The 14,598-nt window shown below is 29.3% G+C and overlaps 1 protein-coding gene and 1 non-coding gene across 2 annotated transcripts; one reads left to right on the forward strand and one right to left on the reverse strand.

Annotated features, from left to right (window-relative positions):
* Positions 1–4,066: 4,066 nt before the first annotated feature.
* On the reverse strand, positions 4,067–4,717 carry LOC113375039. The gene has a single exon (XM_026614992.1). The coding sequence runs from the start codon at positions 4,715–4,717 to the stop codon at positions 4,067–4,069; it is 651 nt and encodes a 216-aa protein (XP_026470777.1).
* Positions 4,718–13,237: 8,520 nt separating this feature from the next.
* Positions 13,238–13,310, forward strand: Trnaa-agc. Its single transcript has one exon. It is a non-coding gene; the product is annotated as a tRNA-Ala (tRNA).
* Positions 13,311–14,598: the final 1,288 nt, after the last annotated feature.

Genomic DNA, 14,598 nt, shown 5'->3' on the forward strand with positions numbered 1-14,598 from the left:
CTTACAATTTCGTAATAGGGCGTATATTTTACTGATGCAGCAATGCCGGATAAGGGTTATTTTTACTTGAAAAGTTATCGCTATCTATAATTCCAAGAAAAAACCGATGTCACTACTGCTTCACATAAAGCTGCTCGAATCGGGTATCGAACCCGGTACTTCTGATTTAGGTGCCGACGCTCTAGCCCAGCGGTCGAGAAATCGTCCAAAAATTACCCCAAAAGGGACAAATTACTCCAAATGGTGCAAACATGATTTTTTTGGAAAAAGATATTTTTAGTTGATATATATAGTCCGTGCCTAAGTCAGCTACAGTGAAATTTAAATTGGTTTAAATTAAATTTTTAGTCATTATTTTCTTTTCAAAATTATCATGGGGGCTATAATATAAAAAATGCTAAAAAGAGGCAATTTAATATTTTTTCATCTTCGCCATGGGGTAATAATTTTGAGTAAATTATACGAGCTTTAGCGATTTATAGAATTATTATTATTATTTTTTTAATTATTGTTACAACAGCAATCAGAACTCTTACTATTTATATGTTCTATAAGCTGTTTGGTTCAACGCTTACGATCTAAGGTATTATTATGAGAGGCAACCCAACGGTTAACCATTCTCCTATGTGTGGATTTATTATATATTAGCTCTAATAGTTTACATATGATTGAGTGATGCAACTATGTCCACGAAGAACGATTTCCACTTGTAGTTATATTATGAACTCTTATATCTATATCAACTTATACAAAAATATATTGGGGTAATGATTAAAAAAAGTTTGCCAACAGCATCGAGCCCAACATAATATCAGATAGAAATCTATTTTTGATAAACTTTTGAACCACACTAAACATATTTTTCTAATTCTCATATGAAAAACGTATGACAATTAGCATAGGTATAAATAGATTGGATATAAGTATAATAAATTTTTCTTCTATGAATATAAATGTATTAAGCATGTGTATGTATTACCGAAGCGGCTATTTTTCATCTCCATCCACGACGACAGCCTGCTATGGTATGCGCTAGGCCTATCAAACGCGTCCATAATGCTAGGCCGCATCGCACAGCGGACGTTTTACGATGCATGCACAGTTATTAACTGCCTTTTCTGTGATATATGTATCAAGAGTATCAAGACATGTTGTTGATGTGCTAATCTAACCGTTAATTCCCGAGGATCGGTTAGCCACTGACTTTCGAAGTACCGATTTCAAGCTGGAGCAGTATAGGTACGTCAGTTTTATCTTTTATCACCTGCGATCTCTGCTTTGCTTTTGATCATAAAAGTCGTTTGGCGATTCAATTCCATAAGTATGTTTGTTAAATTGCTTTTAAAGATTGTAGCAATTAACTGATTTTTTGTTCCGCACTTAGCTTATCAGCTTTATAACCAAACATTTCATCGATTATCATGGCTTGATTATTTTAGGCTAACCTGACATGATTATGTTACACTAGTAGATTGCAGTTTGGCATATTCGCATGAATTAAAAGGAACGTATTCTAATATTTACGATATAAATCAATAACCCATCACCCAATCAATTTCTGGGCCAGCAGTGGCGATATCGGTGAGAGTGTGGGCTAGCAACAACTAGTTCGCTGGTTCGATTTTCACTTGGGGTTATAGATCATAATATAACTACAAGTGGAAATCTTCCTTCGTGGACATAGTTGCATCACTCAATCATATGTAAACTATTAGACGTAAGAGCTAGTATATAATAAATCCACACATAGGAGAATAGTGAACCGATGGGTTGCCTCTCATAATAATACCTTAGATCATAAGCGTTGAACCAAACAACTTATAGAACATATAAATAGTAAGAGTTCTAATTGCTGTTGTAACAATAATAAAAAAACAATCAATTTTTATGCATAAAATCTTATAATTCTCTTTTCAATGTTTGTGTTTTCTTATAAAATATTATTTGTTCATAAATAATAATATAAACGTAAAAAATGCAAGAAATTAATTTACTTCAAAGCCAATATGTTTAATTGCTATATTGCAGAAAGTAATGGGAAAAATCCCCAAGATGCATCGATATTACTAAAAACTGGCCAGTAGGGGACCAAATTTTGTATTATATAAAAATGTTATTTACTAGGTAATGCTATGATACGGGTCTATCTTCGTATGAGTTGGTAATCCTAATTTCACGTATGAGTTATCAGAGAGACATAAAAAAGTTGCATTTATGATACAAAATTTATTTGACGTTCTCAAGATGATAAACCTTATTTTCGACAAATATCTGAATAAACCTGAATCGCGTATAAAACAATTGCCCATAAAATCATTATGTGAGCAAGGAACATTACGTATATATATATATATATATATATATATATATATATATATGATTTAGTAGTTAAATATATATATATATATATATATATAGAAATAACTTCGATGTTAAAAATAGAAACTATAAGAAAAATCTATAAATAAATCATATTCGTTTTATTTTAAACATTATTCTCACCTCACATTTTTAATAAATTCCACATATCACTTCCGTCATCTTTAAGAATCCGCACATCATTAATATCATGTAATAATATTTTCAGTATTAAAATGGCATCACAATTTATTTACAACTACTTCGACCGTGGCATTTAATAGACTTGTCTCATTTAACTCGTTTTCAAGCATAAACAAATTAAACTTCCGCACCTGTTGATTGCAAATTTAATTGATGATAATTTTTGCGGTAAAAGAAATGTAACACAGATTCTTTTAACAAAAATTCATGTTGATCATTAAACTAATCATATTGGAATGAAAAATTATTCCAAACTACTAACGTTACATAAGTCACCAACTATAGGGAACAACTGTATTGCAGTTAATACTCTGTAAACACAAGTTATACCCAAAATCGCATCAAAACATCTTCAGCTCCGTTTACAATCACAAGTGGCAACAAATGTATTAAATTTTAATTTTTAAAACCTTCACGCAATGCTTTCATTTGAGCACCGAGTTCGGCAAAATTTTTTTTTTTTTTTTTATAATTATACTTTATTTCTTAAATATCTACATTATAATTTACAAAATTTTGTACATAAATGAATTATTCTTATTTTTATTTCTTATTATGTAGTCTTTCCGCTTCTCTCTTAAATTCCTTTCGATTAATGTTAATTCTTCAATTCCATTGTATATATTATTTAGAACACCAGATAATAGCCATATTATTATATTGTTTTCTTCTTCTGGTCTTTTCATAATGTCGAATTTTATTAATTTATAATCTTTCTCATTTAGATTAATTTTTAATAATTTCAGTCTATGCTTCATCCAATTCCATATCTTTTTATTTTCACCGCACTCTGTTAAGAAATGTATTGCATTTTCTTCTTTATTACATTTTGTACAGTTAGCAGTATCAGCCATTTTCATTTTAAACAGCTTCATTTTCATGGCTATGCATTCATTGACTATCATATAGTTTGTGGTTCTCCATTCAGAAGGAATATTTTTGTTTCTTAAATTCTTCCAAATATTATTCCAGTTCAAATTCGGGTTTTTCTCCATTATTCTTGGAGTATAATCATTAGTTAGTTTAATATATATTTCTTTTGTTGTAGTATTTTCTAGATTCCATTGATATTTTTCATTTATGATTACCCATTCTTTTTTAATAGATTTCGGAAAATGTTTATTATTGATCCAAAGTTCTAAAAATCCTGTGTTGATTTCCTTTGTTATGATCTGTTTTATCATATTTTTAAAGAGTAATGCTTTACATTTTTCAGCAGTTGATATTAAATTTAGACCTCCTTGGTTTTCTTTCAATTTTAATTGATTTCTATTAATTCTTATTCTATAACCATTCCAGATATAGTAACCTATTATAGTTTCAATTTTTTGTGAAAATACTTTATGCATTGGTAATACTTGCGCTAAATACCATAATTTTGCTAAGGCAAATTGATTTATGTGCCAGATTTTTTGAATTACATTTAGTCGTCTTGATAAATCTGTATTTAATGTCACTCTTATATTATTTATTAATTTATTCCAGTTCTCATTAATCATTTCCTCTAAATTTTTGATATAATCATTCCCAAATATTTAATTTTTGGGGTTTCTGGTATGTTGCTTTCTGAATCTCTTACCCATCTCATACCTAGCGATAGAAATGTGGATTTTTGTTCATTTATTTCTGCTCCTGAACTTTTACAATAAGATTTAATGATTTCTAAGGATTTTATTTCTTCACTATTTGATTTAACTATTAAAGTAACATCATCAGCATATGCAAGTATCTTAACATTTTTAGTTATTATATTTTGACCTTCTAATTTGTTTTCCAATTCTTCAAGTAAAGGATCTAAACCAATAACAAATAGAATCATTGACAAAGGACATCCCTGTCTGACGGATCTTTCAATTTTTATATATTCAGATAGATTCCCATTTATTTGTAATCGTGAGGTTGCGTTTTTATTAAGATTCATTATTACTTTGGTTATTTTGTCAGGAATTGATATTTTTCTTAATACATGCAGCAAATAATCATGTGACATCATGTCAAAGGCTTTCTTAAAATCTATGTTTATCAAAGATGCTTTTTCATTATGTTTTATATTATAGTATGCCACCAAGTTTCTAACAGTTATTAAATTATCAACAATATTTCTTTTATCCATACAGCATGATTGCCCCTGGTTAATAATATTTTGAACAGCCATTTTTATTCTATTTGAAATAATTTTTGAAAATAATTTCATATCACAGTTTAAAAGCGTAATTGGTCTATAATCGTCCGTATATTTTGGATCCTTTTTTTTCGAAATTAATATTATTATTCCTTCATTAAGTTTTTTATTTATCTTTTCCGGTTCGTTTAAAAATTCGTTAAATATTTTAACTAAAAAGGGTGTTAAAATGTCTTCATATTTTTGATAAAATTCATACGGAATGCCATCTATTCCAGGTGTCCTATTTTTACTGCTTGTCTTAATCGCTTCCCTCACTTCTTCCTCCGTAATTTCTTTTCTTAGTTGTTCATTAGAAAGAATGCTTATGTTTTTATTATATTTCCTTAGTATGAGATCCATTTCCTTATAATTTATCGGTTTTTCTTTGTAGAAATTTTTGTATGATCTTTCCATTTCTACAATTATTTCTTTAGAATTATTTAAACAAATATTTTCGTTATTAAATAACGATTTAATGAATTTGTTTTCTCCATTGATTTTTTCCTTTGCAATTTGATATGTAGTAATGCGCTCTTCTTCTGTAATTGTTTGGGTCCTTGATCTTATTTTAATTCCTTCGTTACGAGTATCATATAATTTTCTAATTGTGGCTTTTGTTTCTTTAATTATTTCCCACATTTCACCATTATTGTTGTGATTTACAACTGCCTCCTTCAATACCTTTTCAAAAAAATTTATTGTATTATTGAAATCTATTGCATTTTGTCTGGATAAATTTTTTGCAATGTATTTTAATTTGGTTTTTACTTTATTTTGCCACCAATCAATTACATTCGTACGTGATGAAATTTTAACAATTTTTTCCCATTCTTGTCTAAATAAATTATCAAAATCTTCGGATTTAAGTATTTTTGTGTTCATTTTCCAGTAACTTTTTCCAAAAAATGGCACTGATGTCACAACTTTCAATTTTAGAACTACCGCATTATGGTCTGAAAAGGCTACTGGAATTACTTTGCAATCAACTATTCTATTTTTTATTAAAGTGTCAGTATAAAATCTATCTAATCTTGAAGCTGAATCACCCCTAATAAATGTAAACCCATTATCTTTCTTATTTAAATACTCCCACGCGTCTTTTAATTTTAATTGGTTTAACAATCTTTTTAGTGCAGCACTATAATTTGTTCTTCCTTTTTGGTCCTTGGCATTTAATACACAATTAAAATCGCCTGCGATCATGATATTAGATTTGTTTGGTCCTATTATACTGGCTATATCTTCTTCAAATAATTTCTCCCTTTGTGGACGCTGACCATTACCGGCATGGGCATATATATTAACTAAATTTAAGTCATCTATGTTAGCACCTATTATTCTAGAATTTTCATGAAGGATTACATTTTTTATTTCAATTCCTGGTCTTGTTAATATGGCTGTACCTCTTTGATTTTCATTAATGTTTACTATACCTTCATATGGTTTAAAAAATCTTAAATCGTTTTCATTTATTTCTTGTAACAATATTATATCTAAGTCATTATCTGTTATAAATTTTTTCAGTAATATTTTAGTCGTTAAACTTCTAATACCATTTATATTTATTGTGGCAATATTTCTGATTTTATAATTATTCATCAATATGTGTTCTTAAAAAGGAATTTAAGAAGAAATTTAAATTATATAGTTTTTAATTTTGTTATTTCTTTATTTATTTCAGGATTAGGTGTTTCACCATATTCTTTTCCATATTCTAGTGATCCGTCTTCTTCTGACATATCTATATCTGAATCCTGTAGAATACAATTCATTGAAGAAATTGGTGTATTTATATCCATGTTTTCAATTATATCCTTCATTACTTCCTCTGTATTTGGGGTTGTTATTTTAATTTTTTTATTACTGATAGGCGTTTTTTCTGTTTCATTTATGCTTTGTTTTCCTTTTTCTTCTTTTTGTTTTGTTTTTTTATATTCAGTCATATAATTAGAACTTTCTTTGTTTTTTATAATTATTATTTTTTCTTCTTTTTTATTATTTATTTCTTCTTCATTTTTTCTAGTTTGATCATTTTTTTCCTTTTGGGTAACAACAATTTTATCTATTATGTTTTCTTCATTATTATTCACTATTGGTTTATTTTTCCCTAAATCTTTTAATCTTTCTCCTATTTTTGAGTTCATTGTACATTCTTTTTTCACGTGGCTTGTTTCTCCACATTTAAAACATTTTCTTGGTTGTCCTCTAATTATTATTGTTGTGTTTTTTCCATTCACTTTAATCATGCTGGGAATTTCTTTTGTTACTTCTATTAATAAGGTTCTATTTCCAGTGTAGCAGTTTATAATGCCTTCTCCTGTCCATATATCTTCTTGGTACTTTAATATTTTGCCGTACTCTGACATTATTTTCCTTATTTGTTCTTCCGATGTCTCCCATTGTACATTTAACAATTTTATCCACTGTGGCGGTTCCCTAGGTTCACTATATTCAATTTCATAACACTGATTTTTATCGGACTTAAATTTTATATTAGTTTCATATTTACTTTTAATTTTATTTATAATTTTCTCATTATTAAATTTCACATTTAATACCTTATTTTCCATGGATATTCCGTATATACAGCTGACATCTTCATAAATACTATTTAAAATTCCTTTTAACCACAAATGAGCAGTTAATGGCGAAATTATTCCTTCAATTACTTTGAAATTAAATAGAAGTGTGTTTTTCGGTTTAACACACTCCATTATATAGTTATTAAAATAACTGTTTTATTATAAATGTATACCAGGCAAGCCTGGATTTTTAACGTGTTTATTTTGTTACGCAATCGATGTGTTCACTTCGAATGTTTAACACAAACTGCAAAATGAGAATTAATCTTGACCTTGTGAGAGATAAAATTATTTAACAAAATAGTGAATTTTGTAATATTCAAACCAATTTAATTAAATAGTTCGATAATAAGTTTAATTCACAAAATAATTAATTTCTGTTTAGTCTCAGAGTTTGACTATTAATAAAATAAATGGTCTTTTGGTATTTAGTTTAGAATCATAAACTGAATAAGTACAACTGTTTCCTCTCATCATATAATTTATCCATATAATTAGTATCTAATATGTATTATTATTGATATATAACACATAATTCTGTATTACATAATTCAAACCACGATTTGAGATACCGTCAGAATCTAAGCGGGTAGTAGAACACAGTCAAATTCGCATTTTAAATATATATATATATATATATATATATAATATTTTATATATTTATATATAAGCAAGTATTTAAAAAAATATTAATCGAAAAGTATTAAACTTGCACTATAAACGTGATTTGAACTTACTTGAGCATCTTGCTTAGTCATTAATTTGTGATGAACATAGAACTGGAATGCTTCAGGTGATTCGCAAATCTAAAATATGATATAATATAAGATATTACAATATAATATATATAATAGTGTATATACGTATATATACCATCTACATGCAATAATAAATTAAATTATACACATTTGTAATTTTTAATTACCAAGTTTTTTAATTGTTGTTATGCCTGATCAGAAAAGATATAAAAAATAATTGTTTGTCAATAACTTTTTTTTAAATCATAACAATTTGTTCGTAATAATAACGGTTTCAAATTAGATACTAGTTTAAGTCTGAAAAATAAGTGTAACGTCACTGGAACATTTATTATTTAGTTTATGTACGTTTCTTATTCCTAAATTTTAAGGTATGCCAAAATATAGCTATTATTATGAATTTAAACAGTTTTAAAACACAAAAATTAACGACCTAACTTCAACCAAAAATAAAAAGCAATTGTATCCAAAATGTAATATTATAGTATATAACTAAATATGTAAACAAGTTACAACAACAAACGTTAACATTTTAGTAAATTGGGGTTTTGTAGTATATATATATATATATATGGACACCCACTATATATATATATATATATATATATATATATATATATAGTGGGTGTCCATGATGTAATGGTTAAACTCTCGGACTCGTGTGGACATTCGTACCCCGCTCTGGACAACCTGTCGTCCGTCGTGCAGTAGCAATATCCATTTTCACTTGAAAATATAGATCAAAAATATGTTTCCAATTAAAAATATTCCATTTTGCGCACTGCGGTGAAATGGCAATGGTAAACCACTCATACTATTCTTCCTTGAGTCGAGTTGGAGATTAACTCAACTCACAGACGTGCCCTAGGGCAGTACTACTAAATATCGTTATTATTTTATATATAGGTTGTGGCCCCACTCATTGAATTGCTTATTATTGGACTACTTAAAGTTTACCTTTGCACTAAATTCATATTTCTTTTACTAGCATTTTGCACAAATTTTTGTTATTTCTCTCATACAATAAAAATTGGCAAATGCCAGTGAAGACTACACTAGTATTCATGGTCGTAAACTATATACACAAAATTAAATCAGAATGAATTTTATAATACAAAATTAAATTCATCTACGCCTGTCAGAATGCAGTGTGTGCACTTTTCGTATGACATACTTTAAATTCTTGAATCTTGGAATGTCGAACAGATAGTGGATTCCTTTGAAATGATAATTCAATACTTCCGAAATAACAGTACATTTTGCATGGCATTATCCGTAATATTGTTCAATTTACATAATAGAAAGTGCGAAACAATGTAAATTGGTTAAGTAACCGTAAAGATGACTTACGGATAACGAGAACAATATTTTTGAATGGTATTATATTTTCATCATATAACTATTATTCAATTTCGCGAGTCAAAAATAAAGTATGTTAACATATATTTGTTGTTTTAGGTACCCGAAAAAGTATTTTCTTTAACACTTCACTACAACTTCTTAGACTTGAATTATTTTTATCTTCAATATAATCTAAATGCTCGTCGTCCGACGACTTATAATGCACATTTTTTATATATTTTTGAAACTTATTTTATATATGTGTAGTAGCGTAATTTAAGATGTCGAAGTTCTATTTAGTTTTAAAGAAAAAATATTCAAGAAAAAAGTGCAAAAATAAATAAGTTAGTAAATTGGCTCGCTCGTAGGTAAGCAGCTAGAGCGACGGAATTTGAATCAAAGGTCCCGAGTTCGATACTCGCTTAGAGCAGTTTGATGTCAAGCAGTAGTCAGTTTTCACTTGGAAAAATAGATAGCAATTTGCTTCCAAGTGAAAATAATTTCTGATTGCTGTACAAATAATTAAAAAAGTCATTCGTTTGAGATCGCATTTTGCAAGTAAAAATCGAGTTTACAATAATTCGCTTTGAAGCCCCTGCAGAAAGGAAATTATATGCGATACTCATTTATACATACGACAAGTTCCACAAACTTACCTCTAGACAATTATTTACTATTTAAAAAGTAGTGCTATCATTTAAAAGCAGTAGTGATATCTGTTTTTACTAGAAAAATTTTCAGTTTTTGGAATATTGCTCAAATATCATAATTAGGAAAGTATCATTATCTACTATTCTCATTATAGAATTATTTCAATCTATTTCATTTTTTTCTGCTCAAATGAATTATTATTCATTATTGTTATTATAATTAACTTCCCGTAGGGCAAGTTATAGTAATCGCAAAAAAATCGAAAACGAATATTTTATATATATTTACGTTTTAAAACCTTCTGAACATTTTGGCATACCTTAGAAAAAATGGATGTATGTGTGTGTGTATGTATATATGTGTGTGTGTGTATGTGCCTGTATGTGTGCGTGTGCGGATACAAATTTTCGTCGACGATTTCGGGAACACGGATGAAGCGATTTGAATCATTCAAAAAACATTCGATTCGTATTGATAAGGAGACGTGCTGACTAGTTTTTGACGAAGGCAGGTCTAGCCGTTCCGAAGATATGGGGCAAAAAATGCCAAAAACGGTAACTCAGATTTTGAGAGAACGGAGCGTCCGATTTGAATAATTCAAAACACATTTTACTTGTATTAACAAGATGAACAACTGATCAAATTTTCATGAAGGCCGGTATAGCGGTTTCGGAAATCTAGTAAAAAATGTAAAATAAAAATGCGATTTGGCGGTCAAAAATGATCATTAGACATATGCACATCAAATTATCAGATGTTTTATAGAGATTTTAATAATAAGTATAAACTTTGTTTACATTCCTATGGGTTCCGTACCAATGTTTATCCGTTAGACGGCGACGCGGCGCTTACGCGCTTCTATATTGCGTCTCATTGCTTTTCCAAAATATTTCAAAATAAATTTCTCTTCAAAAAGTCTTTTTTTTTCAAAAAAAATTAAATTATTGTCAAAAATTTATAGTTTCTCAAAAATCAATTTTTTTCAAAGTAATTTTTTTTACAAAAATGTTAATCCTTTTAAAAAAAAAATAATTTTTGGTACGGAAAGTTCCAGCAATTTGCCTTAAGGCACGATGCCATGCACCCCACTAGTTATCATTTATTTAATTTCTTTGCTTTTTTTCATCCTTTGTTTTGGTTTGCAATATCCTCACTTGCTTCTTACAGATTATTAAAAACCTCAATGTAATTTTCAAACTTCTTTTGGTGTGGGGGTTTTTAGTTGTGCGGTGCAGGGGGGGGCTATAAAAAAACGCAGACAGTCGCCAATGTGTTCGCAGCCTTAAGACACAATGCTCTTTTAATGATGACTGGTATTCTATTATTTACGCCTGATAAATATATGAACATCTCGACCTACGCTTAAAACGGTAATAAAAGCGTTTTTATTCGCAAGCAGAGTGGCGCAGTGGAAGCGTGCTGGGCCCATAACCCAGAGGTCCGTGGATCGAAACCATGCTCTGCTAGTTGGTCTATTTTATTTTTATTGCTTAGTAATAATAATGATTTTCTTATATACTGTATACAGTAGTATACAATAATTTTATTTGATATTATAATGTGCATTATAAATGATATCGTATGTTTGAATATGATTTAAAAATTTATGATGCAATAATGTGAAAACAAAAGTTCTGTGGACGTTTTGCAGCATATTGCACCCTGAAATTGTTATGTTCAATTCACTTTTTAGCACCGAAATTCCTGAACGACTAAGACTTATAACAAAATAATTTGTTAATTTTTTTTTTGTTTAAAAATATGAACAAACAACACTCTTTTTTTGCACTAATTTATTAAATAATAATTTTACGAACGTTTCGTGACTAGGTTTGTCTCATCATCAGTGTGTTATAATTTAAAATCTAAAATATGGAAACCAAAATTAGCATTATGTGTTATCGCATAATGTGTGATAATGAAAATTATGTGTGATAACGCATAATGCTAATTTAAGATTCCATATTTTAGATTTTAAATTATAACACAGTGATGATGAGACACACCTAGTCTCGAAACGTTTGTAAAATTATTATTTAATAAATTAGCGCAAAAACGAGTGTTGTTTGTTCATATTTCCAAATTAATATCTATCTATCCACTCAGAATACATTTGTTATATATATATTATGGATATTTTTTATTATTTATTCATTTTAGATACATATAAAATATTTCTTATAATTAACTTCCCGTAGGGTAAGTTATAGTAATCGCAAAAAAATCGAAAATGAAAATTTTTATATATCTTTACGTTTCAGAGGTTTCTGAATATTTTGGCATACCTTAGAAAAAATGGATGTATGTGTGTGTGTGTGTGTGTGTGTGTGTGTGTGTGTGTGTGTGCGTGTGTGTATGTATGTGCGGATACAAATTTTCGTCGACGATTTCGGGAACACGGATCAACCGATTTGAATAATTCAAAAAACATTCGATTCGTATTGATAAGGAGACGTGCTGATTAGTTTTTGGCAAAGGCAGGTCTAGCCGTTCCGGAGATACGGGGCAAAAAGTGCCGAAAACGGTAACTCAGTTTTTAAGAGAACGGAGCGTCCGATTTTAATAATTCAAAAAACATTTTACTTGTATTGACAAGATAAAGAATTGATCAAATTTTCATGAAGGCAGGTCTTGCGGTTTCGGAGATATAACGAAAAAAGTAGAAAAAAATGCCATTTGGCGGTCAAAAATGATCATTAGACATATGCACATCAAAGTTTCAGATATTTTATAGAGATTTTAACAATAAGTATAAATTTTGTTTATTTTCCTATGAGTTCCGTATCAATGTTTACCCGTTAGACAGCAACGCTGCGCTTACGCGCTTTATATTTCGTCTCTATGCAGTTAAAGCAGTACGATTGCTCTGAAAAACAAGTTCAGATCTTCCAAAATATGTCAAAATAAAGAAAACATTTTTCTTAAAAAAAAATTTTTTTCAAAAAAAAGTAATTTTTTGTCCAATTTATAGTTTTTCAAAAATCTTATTTTTTCGAAGTAAATTTTTTTCAATTTTTCAATTTTAATCATTTTTAAAAAAAATAATAATTTTTGGTACGGGAAGTTCCAGCAATTTGCCTTAAGGCACGATGCCCTAATTGCCTTAAGACAGAATTCCACTTACAGCTAGTTTTGTCTTGTATTACGATACCTGCTGAGATTTAGTAGGTTCTTGTACCGGGGGCGTAGCTCAAGTGGTAGAGCGCTCGCTTAGCATGTGAGAGGTACCGGGATCGATACCCGGCGCTTCCAAATATTTTTTTTTCACCAAGTAATAAATTTTATTAACACTAACAATTTTAGAAAGTTTTTATACGCTTTTTCACTTCAACTATTATAAATACTGGCCGAATTCTGGTATTATTTATAGAGAAGACAAATGTAAAAAAAACACAATTCAAAGTTGAGTTGTTGAAGAGCTGAGAATCTCTACGTCTTCACATAGCAGTTTTTGTATGTGGCCAATATATTTTTGTATTACATATTTGTAGTTCTTGATCAGCTGAAAATTCCTACTGTTTGCACTCTAGAGGTTTGCCTCACATAGCAGTTTTTGTTTGTGGCTAAACATATTTTGTAATACTTTTACCATTGAGTCTTAAAGAGCTCAAAATCCTTACTGTTTGCACTCGAGAGGCCTCATATAGCCATTTTTTATTAGTAGCCAATAAAATTTTGTAATACTTTTACATTAAGTTTTAAAGAACTGAAAGTCCCTACAGTTTTAACTTGAGAGGCTATAGGTGTGTTTATAGCCAATGAATATTTGTAATACACATTTGTAGTCCTTGAAGAGTTGAAAATCCCTACTGTTTGCACTCAAAAGGTTCCACTTAGCAGTTTTTGTTTGTGACCAATAAAATGTTGTAATACTTTTACCATTAAGTCTTAAAGAGCAGAAAATTCCTACTGTTTGCAATCGAGAAACCTCACAAAGCAGTTTTTGTTGACAGCCAATGAAATTTTGTAATACTTATACCATTAGGTCTTGAAGAACTGAAAGTCCCTACAGTTTGCACTTGAGAGGCTTTACATAGGTGTTGTTTATATCCAATGAATATTTGTAATACACATTTGGAGTCCTTGAAGAGCTGAAAATCCCTACTGTTTGCACTCAAAAGATTTCACTTAGCAGTTTTTGTTTGTGGCCAATAAAATGTTGTAATACTTTTACCATTAAGTTTTAAAGAGCTGAAAATTCCTAGTGTTTGCACTCGAGAAGCCTCACAAAGCAGTTTTTGTTGGTAGCCAATGAAATTTTGTAATACTTATACCATTAAGTCTTGGATAGCTTAAAATCCTTACTGTTTGCTCTCGAGAAGCCTCACATAGCAGTTTTTGTTGGTAGCCAATGAAATTTTGTAATTCTTATATTATTAAGTCTTGAAGAGCTTAAAATCCTTACTGTTTGCTCTCGAGAAGCCTCACATAGCAGTTTTTGTTTGTGGCCAAAGAAATTTTGTATTACTTTTACCATTAGGATTTGAAGAGCTCAAAATCCCTACTGTTTGTACTCGAGAAGCCTCACATAGCAGTTTTT

The sequence above is a fragment of the Ctenocephalides felis genome, unplaced genomic scaffold, assembly GCF_003426905.1.
Source record: "Ctenocephalides felis isolate EL2017-DRISC unplaced genomic scaffold, ASM342690v1 CF-g0.4_SCAFFOLD_01886, whole genome shotgun sequence".
Classification (NCBI taxonomy): Eukaryota; Metazoa; Arthropoda; class Insecta; order Siphonaptera; family Pulicidae; genus Ctenocephalides; species Ctenocephalides felis.

Bases quoted from the DNA above. Each gene is read 5' to 3' on its own strand.
- LOC113375039 (XM_026614992.1), bottom strand. From the start codon at position 4,717: ATGGCTGTTCAAAATATTATTAACCAGGGGCAATCATGCTGTATGGAT.